General features: G+C 44.2%; 1 protein-coding gene across 1 annotated transcript in view; it reads left to right on the forward strand.

The window, feature by feature from the left end:
* The first annotated feature begins 4,787 nt into the window (after nt 1–4,787).
* Nucleotides 4,788–17,339, forward strand: part of Mcm6 (minichromosome maintenance complex component 6) — a 32,101-nt gene continuing 19,549 nt past the window's right edge. The window contains exons 1-6 of the mRNA XM_004668154.2: nt 4,788–4,918; nt 10,384–10,530; nt 12,249–12,359; nt 15,384–15,633; nt 16,383–16,548; nt 16,929–17,074. Coding sequence (XP_004668211.1) covers nt 4,806–4,918; nt 10,384–10,530; nt 12,249–12,359; nt 15,384–15,633; nt 16,383–16,548; nt 16,929–17,074 — 933 coding nt within the window. The 5' untranslated portion in view covers nt 4,788–4,805. The remainder of the gene's footprint in view (nt 4,919–10,383; nt 10,531–12,248; nt 12,360–15,383; nt 15,634–16,382; nt 16,549–16,928; nt 17,075–17,339) is intronic.

Consider the following 17,339-nt stretch of genomic DNA (forward strand, 5'->3'; position numbering starts at 1 on the left):
CATCTTAACTGGAAGTCCTCTAATCTTTCTTTTTTAATATTTTATTTTTATTTATTTGACAGAGAAAGAGGGGGAGAGAGAGAGAATGCGCACACCAGGGCCTCCAGCCACTGCAAACAAACGCCAGATGCATGCGCCCCTTTGTGCATCTGGCTAATACGGGTCCTGGGGAAATGAACCTGAGTCCTTTGGCTTTGCAGGCAAACGCCTTAACCACTAAGCCATCCCTCCAGCCCTCTCGGCCTCTTTTTCTCTCTCTCTCAAATAAATAAATAAAATATATTTTAAAAAATAAAATAAAATTTAAGCTGGATATGGTGGCACACTCCTTTAATCCCAGCTCTTGGGAGGTAGAGGTACGAGGATTGCTGTGAGTTCTAGGTCACCCTGAGACTACATAGTGAATTCCAAGTCAGCCTGAGCTACAGTGAGACCCTACCTCCAAAAACAATAAATAAATAAAGCTGTCAGCAGATAGCTCAGTAGGTGAAGTGCTTGCCTTCAAGCATGAGGGCCTGAATTCAATTCCCAGAACCCATATAAAATAAAGCCCAGGAGTGGTGGCCCATACTTTCAATCCTAATACTGGGGAGACAGGAGGATCCCTGGGGCTCACTGCCCAGCCATACTAGCCTACTTGGCAAGCTCCAGGTCAGCAAGACATCCTATCTAAAAAAAAAAAAAAGGTAAATGGTGCCTGAGGAACATCACTGATGTTGTCTTCTGGTCTCCACTCCACAAGTACACACACTTGCACATGTCCACCTGTGTACACACACAACAAAGTTGCCTGCATTTGTGCAATCCTCTTTGAAACCTCTGAGAGCAGCAGACATTTTGGCTTTTTATTCTGCCTTTTTTTTTTTTTTTTTTTTTTGAGGTAGGGTCTCACTCTAGCCCAGGCTGACCTGGAATTCACTATGTAGTCTCAGAATGGCCTCAAACTCTCAGCTCTTGATGATCCTCCTACCTTTGTCTCCTGAGTGCTGGGATTAAAGGCATGTGTCACTATACCCAGCTTGTTGTTGTTTTAATATTTATTTATTTATTTTTATTTATTTGACAGAGAAAGAGGGAGAGAAAGAGAACGGGTGCGCCAGGGCCTCCAGCCACTGCAGACGAACTCCAGACACATACATCCTCTTGTTCATCTGGCTAACGTGGGTCCTGGGGAATCAAACCTGGGTCCTTTGGCTTTGCAGGCAAATGCCTTAACCACAGAGACATCCCTCCAGCCCTCCTTTTCAATCTTAAACCAAGGATGATGGATTTTATCTCTGTGAAAACTTGGGCCATTATTGAGCTCTATACAGTAGAAACCAGTTACCTATGGAGGCTCTAAGTCAACAGGCAATGAATTGTCTCCATCTTTAATATACTCCAGCAAGCCCAGCCCCGAGGTAAAAAGAAAGATGACATTCACTTGCTTTATTCACTGAGGTATCACTGTTACCCACTACTCTGTCACAAAGCAGAATCTCAGTAAATATCTGTTGCACAATTGAATAAATGGGGAAGTTTGGCAATGGCTGAAATTTTAGGGGCACTAGGAAACTTTCACTGCCCAAATCATCCTCTACCAACAGAAATCTTGAATTCTCAAGTCAGAACTTAATCCATTTGCTGTACTGTTATTTTACTTTAAATGAAAAAGCTGGGCTGGAGAGATGGCCTAGCGGTTAAGTGCTTGCCTGTGAAGCCTAAGGACCACAGTTCAAGGCTTGATTCCCCAGGACCCATGTTAGCCAGATGCACAAAGGGGCGCACACGTCTGGAGTTCATTTGCAGTTGCTGAAGGCCCTGTTGTGCCCATTCTCTCCCTCTCTCTCTCTGTCACTCTCAAATAAATAAATAAAAATGATTTAAATATTTTTAAAAAATGAAAAAGCCATGAGCAGTGATAACAGAACACAACCATACAACCATACTGAGAAGCAATTTGGCAGTTTATGAAAATGTTTATACCTTTTCTTTTCTTGTTTGGTTTTTTGAAGTAGGGTCTAATTATATCTCAGGCTAACCTGGAATTCACTATGGAGTCTCATGGTGGCCTCGAACTTACTGTGTTCCCCCTACCTCTGCCTCCCAAGTGCTGGGATTAAAGGTGTGCACCACCATGCCACGCATGTTTATACCTTTTTATGTAAGAGCAGCCTTTCCAAAAATTTATCCTCCAGAAATACATACACACAAAGATGTTCATTGAACTATTTGTGACAGAGAAGAAAGGGAGGAAGTAATCTAATAGCACCGTGAGTGTTCTTGGGTGCAAGTGTAAGCACACGTGAGTGTGTGGAGGGCAGAGGACAGCCCCGGGTGTTGGCCCTTGCCCTCTTTGTTTTGAAACAGGGTCTCTGATGTCCGCTGCTGTGTACTGGCCCTCAGGTTTCTGAGGATTCTCTTGTTTCTGCCTCCCATCTCTTCACAGGAGTACTGGGATGACAGACACTTGTACTACCAGGTCCAGCTTGATGTTGATTCTACAGCTCAGAACTTGGGATCATTCTTGCGCAGCAAGCACTTTACCCAGTGAGCCATCTCTCCAGTCCCGAACATATGTTTTAGTATCCATTGGCAGAAGATCCACTAAGGGGAAGAAGCTTAATCACTGATCCATCCGTTAGTCAAAGATTCTCTGTGGCCTTAACTCCCTCTTACCTCAGGATGCTCTGAGAGTTTTGAACTAGTTCATCAGTGGGGACAAGTGGGAAACCAGAGGGCCACACACAGAAAAAGACATCACCAAGGAGCTCAGAGCTCAAATGGAGCTAGAATGAGAGGCTCGTGAGCCAGAGAAAATCTTAAGGAATGCCAAAACATATACATAGTGGGTCTATTTTTCTGGAGGGAATGCTTAACGTTTAAGAGATACATACCAAGCCAGGCGTGGTGATGCACACCTTTAATCCCAGCACTTGGGAGGTAGAGGTAGGAGGATGACTGTGAGTTCAAGACCACCCTGAGACTACAAAGTGAATTCCAGGTCAGCCTGGGCTAGAGCAAGACCCTACCTCAAAAAAACTAGACAAACAGTAAAAAGATACATACTAGAAAACAGGGAGATAGATGGGTCAGTGAGGAAGTGCTTGCTGGGCAAGTGTAAACGTAAGGAAAGTGAAGAGAAAAGCAAAGGAAAACACCAGACTTAATCTCAACAGACTGAGACTGTTCATTGAAGCACAGTGAGGGACTGCAACCTTCTTGCAGGATGGAGGCTGAAGCACTGAACTAGGCTGGGGTTCAAGCTTATACAGAGGACCAGAGGAAAACAAACTGGACCAGGTGCAGGTCCAAGAGAAATAGATAAGGAACTGCAGGTATGTGTCCTTGCTTAGAATAAGCTTTTTCAGCAAAACTGTCTAGGGAGGATAACCCACCACACAGTTTCTGTTCCTTCAAGGCTGAGTTAAGGGAAGTTTATCAATCAAGGGAGTTGTCAGGCTTATCTGGGACTGAATTTTTTTTTTGTTTTTGTTTTTTGAGGTAGGATCTCACTATATAGTCTCAGGATGGCCTCGAACTCACGGTGATCCTCCTACCTTTGCCTCGAGAGTGCTGGCATTAAAGGCATGTGCCACCACATGCCAGTTGGGACTGATTTTTCTGTTGTTTCTTCAAGGCCTTCCAGTCGTTTTTGTTTTGTTTTGTTTTGTTCCTGTTTTTCGAGGTAGGGTTTCACTCTAGGCCAGGCTGACCTGGAATTCACTATGTAGTCTCAGGGTGGCCTCGAACTCATAGCAATCCTACCTCTGCCTCCCCAGTGCTGGGATTAAAGACCTGTGTAACCATGCCTAGCTAAGCCTTAGGGATAGTCATTAACCCTTTAGTTCCCACTGGTCTTCAGGGAAAGTCATTAACGCTTCAATAAGGACCCGAGTTCAAGTCCCAGAAACCAAGGAAAAGAAAGCAGGGTGTTGCCACACACACCTGCAACCCCAGCACTGAGCAGTGTAGAGACAGGAGGATGGTTATTCCGGGATCGCTAGTCAGCCAGTCCAGTGTTAAATAAGGCAAGAGGGGTAAAGAGGACAGCCAGCATCCTACCACCTGTGTGTGTGTGTGTGTGTACGCGCACATACCTCCGCGCACATACCTCCGCACACACATGAAAACACCACACAAAGTCCCCAGAAAGGGAGGGGGAAGAAGGAAGAAAGGAGGGAGCGAGGAGAGAGAGACAGGAAGGAGGGCACACAAACAAATACACTAGAGGTCTGGAAATAGAGCTCAGTGGGTAGGATGCCTGCCTAGCATGCGCGAGGCCCTGGGTTCTGTCCCCAACACTGCATAAACTGGGCCTTGTGGCACACCCAGGTAAACCCCAGCACTCGGGAGGCAGAGGAAGGAGGAGCAATGGAGCTCGAGGCTAGGGACGGAGAGCTTTCACTGCAGGAAGCGGAAACGTGCAAACTCCCTCTACGCTGTTCACGGAGCACTTTGTCTGGACTACGCAGCTCGGGAGGAGGCTTACATCTTACTGCTTTTTCTTTCCCGTAGATCCTCACTCGGAAATCTGTTTGGAAAGGCTACCAGGACCAAGACGCCAATGTTCTACACTCGCTGCAGAACCCAAAGAGAGCACTGCGCACGCGCACAAGCTCCCCAAAGCTTTCTCTTTGGCGCGAAATCCCCGCGCGGCGGCTGGGTGGGCGGGTTCGGCCTTGCGCGGCTCGGCCGCTCATTGGGCAAGTTTGGCGCGAAACCCGCGAGCTCCCGCGCCACGATTGGCTGGGCGGGCGGGCGGGGGGCGGAGCGGCGGCGCGAAGCGGTAGCGTGCGGCCCGCGGCCCTGTCCCGACCAGCGCCATGGACCTGGCGGCGGCCGCGGCGGCGGAGCCGGGGTCCGGAAGCCAGCACCCCGAGGTCCGCGACGAGGTAGCCGAGAAGTGCCAGAAACTGTTCCTGGACTTCCTGGAGGAGTAAGTGGCCCGGCTCGGGCCGGGCGCGCCCTTCGGCGCCTTGCTCCTGTCTTTTTGTGTCCTCTCCCGTGCAGTCCCCTCCTCTATCTCCATCACCGTTCCTGCCCCCCCCTTCTTCCTCCTTTCCTCACCCTGTCCCCTCTCCCACCCCTCTCTTTTCCTCTGCCTTCCCCTTCCCCCATCTCTCACATAACACATGTCTCATGTAGCGCAGTCTGGACTTGAACTCATTATGTAGCCAGTGATGACCTTGAACTTTTGATCTTCAGCCTCCACATCCTAAATGCTGTTATTACAGTCCTCTATCAGCAAACCCAGCCACCCATTTTTTAAAATTTTATTTATTTTTATTTATTTGAGAGAACGCGGCAGAGAGATTAAGTTTATTTTTTAATAGTTTTCAAGGGTGAATTCCAATGCCAAATTTTATATGTGTGAATCTCCTGGTATTTCCTGTAGGCAGGACTGATTGTATTACATTAGCACATCTCTCTCATTTGTGCTGGGGGGTGGAACCCAGGACTTCCTGCATGATAGGCAGCCACTCTTTCAACTGAGCTACATCTCCAGCCCTGCTGACGTTGGTGATCTATGGGGAAACTGGGGCTCTGAGTGCATGGTTTCTGATGGGAGGCCTAACTGGCACAGCCTGTAGCCAGGGCCATGGAGCCCGGCCACCCTTGCAGTGAAGACTGTGTGGGGAAGTGCTTTGATCACTGCCCAGGTGCTTACATTAGGGGCTGAAACATTGTGTGTTCTGCTCATGGCCTCATCAGGTTCATGTCAGTACTGTCCTCAGTGACCTGCTCTCATGATGAAATGCAGACACCTTAACACAGCTTACAAAAAGCTTTCCATTTCTAAAATGATGGCAATATATTACAAAATTTTACTTTTTTAACCTTTGTCTTAGTGTGAAGTAAAAAGTGGCATCTTAGCTGGGTCCAACACTCAGGAGGCAGAAGTAGTAGTAATATCACAGTGAGTTCAAGGCCATTCTAAAAGTATATAGTGAATTCCGGATAAGCCTGGGCTAGATAGAGCAAGACCCTCTACCCTCAGAAAAGGTTGTGGGGGGCATCTTTTAAGTGCATTCACCTGGACAGCTACCACCATAATTCATGTTTAAAACTCCACCTTTTCACAAAACTACCCATTAAACAGTGACCCACTCCCCTTTTCCTAGCAACTTGACAAACTCCACCCTGTCACTGTGAATTTGGTGGCTGTAGGTGTCTTTGTGAATGTGGCTTATTTTGCTTACCATATCATATAGCTTATCTTTTTTTTTTTTTTTTTTTTTTTTTTGGTTTTTCGAGATAATGTCTCTAGCTCAGGCTGGCCTGGAATTCAATGTGTAGTCTCAGGGTGGCTTCAAACTCACAGTGATCCTCCAACCCTGCTTCCTAAGTACTGAGATTAAAGGTGTGTGCCACCACACTCAGCTGAATTTCTTATTAAGGCTGAAAAACCATTGCATATATGTATAGATAGGTATACATACATTTTGCTTATTTATTCATCTGCCTATTGTTTACTAAAATAATGCTTCTGTTTTATGCAATTCTGCTATCTAACTTGACTTCTGTTTGCCTGCTTTCGGCAATATTATTCTTGGCTTTTAACAGTTGTTCATCCTTTACAGCCCAGGTAACCATTCTCTCTTCATGAAACCCCACAAATAACTTTCAGGCAGCACCAGTCTCTTCCCTTGTCCTCCCAGAGGGCCTAAGTTTTTCCAGATACCTGTTATAAATTGTGGGTGCTACTCCACACTGTCATTCATCACATCACCTCACAAAGGGCTTCAGTAAGTGTTTCAGCACTCATGTATCTTCTCTCTACTTGGTAGCTACTTGATGGAGATAATGATAAGGAAGATTCCTGTACTTTTTACTTTAAAAAGTCAAAATTCCTCTCACAAAACCATCTTTTGCTTGCTGTTAAGGAAAAAGTTCAAACTCCCCATCCCAGTTTTATTTTCCAAAACAAGCATCAGTCCACGCTCATGTGGTTCATCACCTGTTGTGGGGGGGTGTTGGTTGGTTTGTTGTTTTACTATATTGAGGATTGAACCCAGTTCCTCACCCATGCTAGTCAAGGACTCTACCACTCTCTGAGTTTACATCCCTAATCCTTTTTTGACTTTTTGAGACAGCTGCCCTAAGTGTCCCAGACAGTCCTTGAACTTGTAGTTCTCCTGTGTCTTGTGTGGCTGGGTTACAGGTCTGTGCCACCATACTCAACCACCAGTTTTTCTTAAGTTTTGGAATGCAGTGTAGGGCATGCACATTCTGTGTGGGCACTTGTGCAAAGAAGGCCAGAGGAAGGTGTCTAGTGTCCTCTGTCACTTCTCTGGAACAGCCTCTCACTCAACCTGGAACTCCCAGGGTGTAGGTTAGATATGGCTGACCAGGGAGCCCCAGTGTCCTTTGTCTGCCCTCCAGCACTGGAGTGCACAGTCGTGGACACTCACCGTGCCTGGCTTTTTGTTTTTTTTTGTTTTGTTTTGTTTTTTTGGTTTTTCAAGGTAGGGTCTCACTCTAGCCCAGGCTGACCTGGAATTCACTATGGAGTCTCAGGGTGGCCTCGAACTCAACAGCGATCCTCCTACCTCTGCCTTCCAGGTGCTGGGATTAAAGGCATGCGCCACCAGGATCTGTTGCCCAGGCTGACCTGGAATTCACTCTGTAGTCTCAGGGTGACCTTGAACTCATGGTGATCTCCTACTTCTGCCTCCCCAGTGCTGAGTGCTGGAAATAAAGGTGTGCACTACCACGCCTGGCAAATTTAAAATTTAATACTTTTTATTGGGTTGATGTGTGTAAATCTTTCTAGATCTTCCTGTAGGCAGTGTTATATTAGCACATTTCTTGCTCTTCTTAGTTGGATCCCCCATGAATGCCAACCACAGAGCAGGAACCACTCTGCCATTGTCAGCACCTTTGGACGCCTCACCTCAGGAATGATGCTTTGCACATGGTTGCTGTTCAATAAGTGTTTGAGAAGAATCAGAACTTGCTGTATCTGGAGAAGGAATTGGTTTTGCCCCTAAACTAATTTGTATACTATGTTAAAAGAACAGAAAGTAAGCCAGGTGTGGTGGCGCACACCTTTAATCCCAGCACTCGGGAGGCAGAGGTAGGAGGATCGCTGTGAGTTCGAGGCCACCCTGAAACTCCATAGTGAATTCCAGGTCAGCCTGAGCCAGAGTGAGATCCTACCTCGAAAAACCAAAAAACAGAAAGCATATTTGCATGATATATTCTGTTTGGCCTAGTTAGGAAAGAGACTGCCAGTTTTATTTTGTGTGCACATGTTTCCCCCCCCCCCCTTTTTTTTTTAAAAAAATAACTTGGAATTCACTATGCAGTCTCAGCCTGGCTTCGAACTCACAGCTATCCTCCTACCTCTGCCTCTGGAGTGCTGGGATTAAAGTTGTGCGCCATCACACTTGGCCTTGGTTTAACTGAGACTCCATAATGAATTCCAGGTCAGCTTGGGCTAGACTGAGACCCTACCTCAAAAAAACAGGAGAAAAACAAAAAAGAAATACATTCATATTATTATTATTTACTTGCAAGGAGGGAAGAGAAAGAATGGGCACACTAGGGACCCTGGCTACCACAAACTCCAGATACACGCACTACTTTGTGTATCTGGCTTTATGATGATACTGAGGAATCAAAACTCTGGCTTTAGATGCCTTAACTGCTGAGTCATCTCTTAAGTCCCTAACATTTTCTAATTATTATTATTAATTATTACTACTTTTGAGGTAGGGTTTCACTCTAGTCCCAGTCTGGTCTCAAACTCATGGTGATCCTCCTACCTTATGATGGGATTAAAAGTGGGGCACCACCACACCCAGATGACTTAACATTGTCTGATCTTAACTGTATATAACAGTTTGCTTGTTTATTTGTTTATTTAAGAGTGAGAATGGCCTCCAGCTACTGCAAACAAACTCCAGACCCATGCACCACCTTGTGCTCTGGCTTCTATGGTACTGGGGAACTGAACTTGAGTCTTAAGGCTTCACAGGCAAATGCCTAACTGTAGCCCTACACAACAATTTTTTAAAAATCTGTTGATTCGGGCTGGAGAGATGGCTTAGCGGTTAAGCGCTTGCCTGTGAAGCCTAAGGGCCCCGGTTCAAGGCTCAATTCCCCAGGACCCACGTTAGCCAGATGCACAAGGGGGTGCACGTGTCTGGAGTTCGTTTGCAGTGGCTGGAGGCCCTGGCGCACCCATTCTCTCTTTCGCTCTCTGCCTGCCTCCCTCCCTCCCTCTCTGTCACTCTCAAATAAATAAATAAATAAATTTAAAAAATCTGTTGATTAGAAAATGTAAAAATAGCCTGGCATAGTGGTACACACCTTTAATCTCAGCATTTGGGAGGCAGAGGTAGGAGGGTGGCCATGAGTTCGAGGTCACCCTGAGACTACATAGTGAATTCCAGGTCAGCCTGGATTAGAGAGAGACCCTACCTCGAATAACCAAAAAAAGAAGAAGAAAATGTTAAATTAAGAAATGAGGTTTGGGGCCGGGGAGAGGGCTCAGTGGGTCAGCACATGCTGCACAAGCATGAGGACATGTGTTCAATCCCCAGCACCCATAGAAAAGTCAAGCACAGCCCAAGGAAGAGTGGGACTGCTTACAGCACTCTCCTCCAGGTATGTGATGGCCTGGTGGCCTGGGTAGTCATGACCTCAGTGCCTGGCACTACCTATACCAGGACCATCATAAGAGGAGGAAAAGATGATGACCTCAAAATAAAGGACTGATTGAGAGGGGAAGGGGTATGATGGAGAGTGGAGTTGCAAAGGGAAAAGTGGTGGGAGGGAGAGAATTACCATGGGTTGTTGTCTACAATTATGGAAGCTGTCACATAAATTTAAAAAATAAAATAATCTAAGCAAGGAATGGTGGCTCACACCTTTAATCCCAGCACTTGGGAAGCAGAGGTAGGAGGAGCACCATGAGTTCAAGGCCACCCTGAGATGAGAGTTAATTCCAGATCAGCCTGGACCAGAGTGAGACCCTACCTCAAAAAAAAAAAAAAAAAACAAGTATGGCCACACAAGGCTGTACCCATTCCTGAGCAGGGCAGAGGCGAGAGAATCACTGGGACTCGCAGCTATTCTAACCAAAAATGGCAACTCTCCATTCAGGGACAAGTTGTCTCAGAGAAACAGTGGAAGAACACTGGAAGAGGATGTCCTGTGTCTACTCTGGCCTCCATGTGGTGTGCATGTGTCTGTACACATACACAGTGCACTGTATTCATAAACACAAATTGAGATTAAAATCCAAAGATTCTCGTCTTTCCCAATATTCCAGGCATTGTAGAGACAAATCATTACAGGCATTCCTTCATTTAATCTTCACAGCATTTTGTCTGAGCTTGTTTTTCCTTTCTCGCGTAGTTCCTGAGTTAAGTTAGTATGACTTGGTGTCCACAGGTTCCGAGGCAGCGATGGAGAGGTTAAGTACTTGCAGCTAGCAGAGGAGCTAATTCGACCTGAGAGAAACACATTGGTTGTGAGTTTTGCAGACCTGGAGCAGTTTAACCAGCAACTCTCCACTACCATCCAGGAAGAGTTCTACAGGTATGGGTGTGTTCATCCTCACTTTGAATAGCCAGGGATGCTGGGAAGCCAGCCCTTGCTGGATGCCACAGTTACTTTCTTCAAGGGGAGCCCTTTGATAGCCAGTGGTCCCTTCAGTGCTATTGTGATCTTAATCTAGGCTTTTGTGTTGGCATTTAGTTTTCTTGCTGTATTGCTTATTTGATCCTTTCCTGTTCCACCTTACTATGGAATAGCTGCTTTGGGAAAGTGTCTACAAAGTCCTGGTTTTGCACGGGGTTGTTTTTTCTTCGAGTCAGGATTTCACTATGCTGCCCAGACCCTCCTGACTCGCCTTCCTGGACAGCTGGCCACATAGCACTATGTGACCTTCAGGATATCTTTAGAGCAGTAACACTGTGCTCGTTGAATTTTTTTTCTGGTTGTGAAAGTAACACGTCCCTGTTTTAAAATGAACAAGAGTAGAATCAGTCATCTCTGTATGCTTGTAATCTCACCATGCGTGAGTGGCCACTGTTAGCAGGACTATTGGGACAAACTTCTAAGGGCCTCTCAAGTCTACAAGTGTAGTCTTGTAAGGTTCTCACTGGGCTTGGTTTTTGTTTTGTTTGGGTTGGTTTGTTTGTTTATTATTACTTTCAAAGTAAGGTCTCCCTCTAGCCCAGGCTGACCTGGAATTCACTATGTATTCACAGGCTGACCTAAACTCATAGCCATCCTCTTACCTCAGCATCATGAGTGCTGGGATTAAGGGTACATGCCCAACTGGGTTTTGATATTTCTCTAGGTATATTGTGGAAGATAAAGCATCTTTTCCTTTTTTACTTAACAGTTTAACATGATTTTTCATATAAAATTCTCTAGAAACATTTAATGGCTCAGCATTTTAGGGGTAAAAATACTGTGATTAGACATTGTGTTTGGGTTTTTATTATTTGTTTTTAATAATATATGACAAGAAACAGTTGTTTATAAATCCTTATGTGCATTTGAACTAAACAAATGATTTATAAATGTAGACATTAAACTTTGTGAAAGTCACAATCTAAGGCAGGGGAAGTACAGTCCCATTTTCCTTATGGGTTGGGAGATGGAGGACTCTTCTCAAAGATTCTACTCATAGCTGGCCATCAACAGTGATTGAGAGATAAGCAACAGCTTATTGGGAAAGTGTACGGAGGAAAATATGGAGACAACTGACCAAATACGAGTCTGTAAACTGCCCACATAAAACTGTGCTGAGCACAGTACTGGCAAGGCAATTATGCAGGTAGAATTGTCAGGCCGGAAGACTGGTCTGCCATATGAGTACTAAATGAAGAAAGACAGTAGGTACTGCAATACAGCACTTAATCTTTGTTATTTCTATTTGTGGTGGGATGGGGGATACTTAAGAGGCTCCTAAAGTAGATGACAGAAGTATCTTACAGTTAAGTAGTTCTAAGGTCTTTAAAATACTTTTATTTATTTATGAGATAGATACGCAGAGAGCCAAACAGAAAGAGTTACTGTGAGCTCACCAGGGCCACCTGCCACTGCAGACAAACTCTAGATGCATGCACCACTTTGTGTATCTGGCTCTGCATAGGCACTGGGGAATTGAACCTGTGCCATCTCTCCAGCCCAAGTTCTCAGGCTTAATGGGGACCAGGTAGGATTATTTAGTCTTGCTATTGGCAAGCATGAAGAAAGCAAACTTGGGCTGTAAGATGTCACTGGGCTTCATGTTTGTTTTTCAGAGTCTACCCTTATTTGTGTCGGGCTTTGAAGACGTTTGTCAAAGACCGGAAAGAGATTCCTTTCGCCAAGGACTTTTATGTTGCATTCCAGGACCTACCTACTAGACATAAGTAAGGAATCTTTGGAAGGAAAAAAAAAAGCTAATAGCTGGTTATTTGGCATTACAGAAATCACTCTTATTTTGCTAGGCCTCAATTTTCTTATCTACAGTGTCTTTTGGCTTAGATTTTGTACTTAAATCATGAAAATCATTTCTTGCTATAAAATTGGAAGCTTGGTAGTGACAAGAATTATAGAAAAACTGCATAAAAGATAGATGCTCTAAAGTGCTAGCCTGGGACTGCAGTTGTTGCTGAATGTAGTATCTATACTTATCATGTCCAAGGCCATGGGTTTTGTGTGCACTGACCTTTTGGGGACAAGGTATTATGTGTAGTCCAAGCTGGTCTCAAAGTCACAATCCTCTGGCCTTCTCTTCCAGGTGTCACCATGCCCAGGTCAGATTGGCTTATTTAAAAGCTATAATTAGTTATTGAGAAAGTTTAGTTTTGGAGACAGTTCATTTTCTATATTTTATTTATTTACTTATTTGTGAAAGAGAAAGAGAGAGAATGGGTGTGCTAGGGCATCCAGCCACTGCAAACGAACTCCAGATGCATGCACCACCTTGTGCATCTAGCTTACGTGGGTCCTGGGGAATCAAACCTGGGTCCTTTGGCTTTGCAGGCAAGTGCCTTAACCACTAAGTCATCTCTCCAGCCTTCTTTCTTTTTTTTTTTTTTCCTTTGGTATTCATATACTTTTACTAGTTAAAAGCAAATTTGCATACTAAGTGAGGTGGAGCTGCTTATTTGACATATAGAATGAAATCTTGGCTGAATATTTGATACTGCACAACATGGAACAACCTCAACATCTTTCAGAGATGATCAATATTTTGATTTTATAATTGTCAGTGCTGGGAATGTAGGTACACATGAGCACATCTTACCAAATTGCAGAAGTGTGTATGACACATTTCCTAAATTATTAGAAAATCTGTCCTAATCCGAAACCAAGATTCACTGAATCACCTTTTGCAAAACTCAAGTCAGCAACTCAAGCAACAATTTTTAAAATTCACTATTCTAATACAACACAATCCAAAGATGTAGTAATTTGATACTTAGATGCTAAAGAATAACAGGAGAATATTAAAAGTCTCCGTTTTCCATAATTAAACCATTATGTTCCTATGAGAAAAGTTTGAATATCCATTAAAAACAATGAAATTCACAGCACACAATAGACTTGAATCTGAGCTGAAATGTTTTAGGCAGTGTTTGTGCGTTTTGTGTGGCGTGAAGGCACATGCACACCTTCTTTCTTTTTATAAAATGCTTTTATTCATGTGCAAACAGAGAGAGAATAGGTGCACCAGGGCCTTTTGCCACTGCAGATGAACTCCAGATGCATGCACCACTTTGCATCTGGCTTTGCATGGGTACTGGTGAATTAAATCCAGACTGGCAGGTTTTGCAAGCAATGCCTTTAACCACAGCCATTTCCCTAACCCCTGGAGAGACATTGTTCTATAGAGATGTGAAGTAAGTGAAATGCATAGGATGCTTAGTATTATCTGTGTTGCAGCCAGGTTTGCATTCTTGGCAGAAATCACCCAGCCAAGAGCAGCTTGTGGGAAGAAAAGGTTTATTTTGGCTTACAGACTAGAGGGGAAGCTCCTCTACAGGGAAAGTGATGGCATGAGCAGAGGGTGGACATCACTTTCTGGCCAATATTGGGTGGAGAATAGCAACAGGAGAGTGTGCCAAACACTGGCAGGGAGAAACGGGCTATAATACCCAACAATACACTGCCACCAAGAGGCGTTAATTCCCAGTCTCCATCAGCTGGGAACCTAGCATTTAGAACATGCAAATTTATGGGGGACCCCTGAATCAAACCATCACAGTCTATTCTTATGGTCCTTTTAGAAAACCTTGAATTCATGAATCTTGAGACTTTTTTTAATTTCTCAGCTTAAATGTCTAACTGAAACATCTCTTTAGCAGATAAAGAATACATTTATGGGAAAAATTTAGCACTTCTTTTCAAACTTGAATTTGTGAAAACTTACACCACTGAAATAACTTTATGATATTTCCACGTTGTTTGGTATAAAATGTGTTTGTAAAGTAACAGTAGTATTTCTGAATATAAAAGTCCTATAACTATTATGAAAGTAACATATATTTTTAGAAATAGTAGTAAGCAAAATTTTGTATTTTCATGTATAAAACAAAATGGAATCATTTTATTGTACAATTTTAATTTTTATTTCTTTGGTGTCATATCTTATATTCATTTGTTTTATTGTGTTTCTAGGCCCTTGCTTATTTACATGTTAACTCAATTTAGAAATGGACATGTTAACTAAATCATTCTTAGAGAAGAGTCCAGGAAATTGCCTCAGTTTTTTTTATTTTTTATTTTTTTAGTGGTAGGGTCTCACTCTAGCCCAGGCTGACCTGAAATTCACTATGTAGTCTCAGGCTGGCCTCCTACCTCTGCCTCCTGAGTGCTGGGATTAAAGCTATGTGTCATCACACCCAGCATAGTTCTTTTATTTATTTGAGAGAGAGAATGGGCACCAGGGCCTCCAGCCATTGCAAATGAACTCCAGATGCGTGTGTCCCCTTGTGCATCTGGCTTACGTGGGTCCTGGAGGCAAACACCTTAACCACTAAGCCATCTCTCCAGCCCCCAGCTGTTCTTTTTTTTTTTTTTTTTTTTTTGGTTTTTCGAGGTAGGGTCTCACTCTGGTCCAGGCTGACCTGGAATTAACTCTGTCATCTCAGGGTGGCCTTGAACTCATGGCAATCCTCCTACCTCTGCCTCCCGAGTGCTGGGATTAAAGGCGTGCGCCACCACGCCCGGCTTCCAGCTGTTCTTTTCAAAGTATGCTTTTCATTAAATACTTTCATTAAAACAACATTTTCTTAGGTTTACTAAACTAAGATGGGAAATGGGTCTAAGACTGTAGCTCAGTGGCGTACTGCTTGTCTAGCATGTGGGAGGCCACCGATTCAATCCCTAGCACTGAAGGGGGGTGGGGTGGAGAGGATATTTACTAAGGGCCACTTATGTGTAAACAGGATCCGAGAACTCACCTCATCCAGGATTGGCTTGCTTACCCGTATTAGTGGGCAGGTGGTACGCACCCACCCAGTTCACCCAGAGCTAGTGAGTGGTACATTCCTGTGCCTGGACTGCCAGACGGTGATCAAGGATGTTGAACAGCAGTTCAAGTACACGCAGCCAAACATCTGTCGCAACCCAGTGTGCGCCAATAGGAGGAGATTCCTGCTGGACACAAACAAGTCAAGATTTGTTGATTTTCAAAAGGTATTTATTCCTGTTTACATTGGATTCAGTCTTCTATAACTCATTTCTAAGCCCTTATCTATTTAAATGTGAGGCTCAGTTTTTTGTTGTTTTTTTTTTTTACTCATTTTGGTGTGTATTATGCAGATACATGCATCCTGTGGAGGCCACAGCTGGTTGGCCACCAAGCCCCAGCAGTCCCCCTGTCTCTACTCCTTTCAGTGCTGAAGTTATAGATAGATACAGCCACGCCTGGCTTTTTATGTGCTGAGTATTAAAGTTCCTCATGATAACCACTGAGGCTGAATTTTTATATGTTTAACTGTCTTCCTGCCTCCACTAAGTGCTAGGATTATAGACATAGGTGTGTACCACGACATTCAGCATAAGCATAAGGACTTGAAGACTTTATGGTTTTGTTTTGGGTATTTTTTTTCCACCAAGGTAGGGTCTCACTCTAGTCCAGGCTGACCTGGCGTTTTTAAAAGAACATGATATATAACCCCAGTACTCGGGAAGTGGATGCAGAAAGATCTGAAGTTTCAGGCCAGCCTAGGCTACATTACCATGTCTCAAGTATTTCCAGAGGTACCCAAAGCCTACTGCTTTGCTGTCAGGCAGGAAACACTCATTGACACCACCCTTAATTATTAAATTGCCCTACAGAGGGTTAGTTAGCATGTATTGACATATGTAGCTTCTGTTTCAATTGTAAGAAATGGGTGGGGTTCTGTTCCCATTCTGGGTTATATCGTTTGCCTTGGTTCCAGGTTCGTATTCAGGAGACTCAAGCTGAGCTTCCCCGAGGAAGCATCCCGCGTAGTTTAGAGGTAATCCTGAGGGCTGAAGCTGTAGAGTCAGCTCAGGCTGGCGACAAGTGTGACTTCACAGGGACACTAATTGTGGTGCCTGACGTCTCCAAGCTCAGCACACCAGGTCAGTTACTCATGGCTTGGATTTAACCAAGGTTTCTGCCTTCTCACACCTTCCTTAACATCTTTTTGGCTACTAATCAGAAAGCCGGATGAGGAAGTAGGAAGAGAATAAAAAATTGATTTTACTAGAAAAGGTGCTGTTTTAACTTTGTATTATTTAAGCAGATTGGTTCTTATTAATTTTTGAACTAGGGCTGGAGGGATGGCTTAGCAGTTAAGGCGCTTGCCCTTTGAAGCTTGTGATAGCTTGTTTCTTTGATGAACATGGTGGTCCTTGCATCTGGAGTTTGTTTACAGTGACTAGCATGCCCATTCTCTCTCTCCCTCTCCCGCTAATAAGTAAAAATAAATTACTTATATTTGAACTATTTAATTTTTCAGGAGCGCGTGCAGAAACTAACTCTCGAGTGAGCGGTGTTGATGGCTATGAGACAGAAGGCATTCGAGGGCTCCGGGCCCTGGGTGTCAGGGACCTTTCATACAGGCTGGTCTTCCTTGCCTGTTGTGTGGCACCAACAAACCCAAGGGTATGCTAATTTTGACTTAATTCATTGGTTTGCTTGTTTTCTGTGCTGGGAATCAAACCCAGAGTCTTTATTTATTTATTCATTTGAGAGAGGGGGTCCAGATAGACAATAGGCATGCCATGGTCTCCAGCCAGTGCAAATGAATTCCAGACATATGCACCACCTTGTGCATCTAGCTTACATGTGTCCTGGGAATTGAACCTAGGTCCTTTGACTTTGCAGGCAAGCGCCTTAACCACTAAGCCATCTCTCCATCCCAAACCCA

The sequence above is a fragment of the Jaculus jaculus genome, chromosome 5 (genome assembly GCF_020740685.1).
Source record: "Jaculus jaculus isolate mJacJac1 chromosome 5, mJacJac1.mat.Y.cur, whole genome shotgun sequence".
Classification (NCBI taxonomy): Eukaryota; Metazoa; Chordata; class Mammalia; order Rodentia; family Dipodidae; genus Jaculus; species Jaculus jaculus.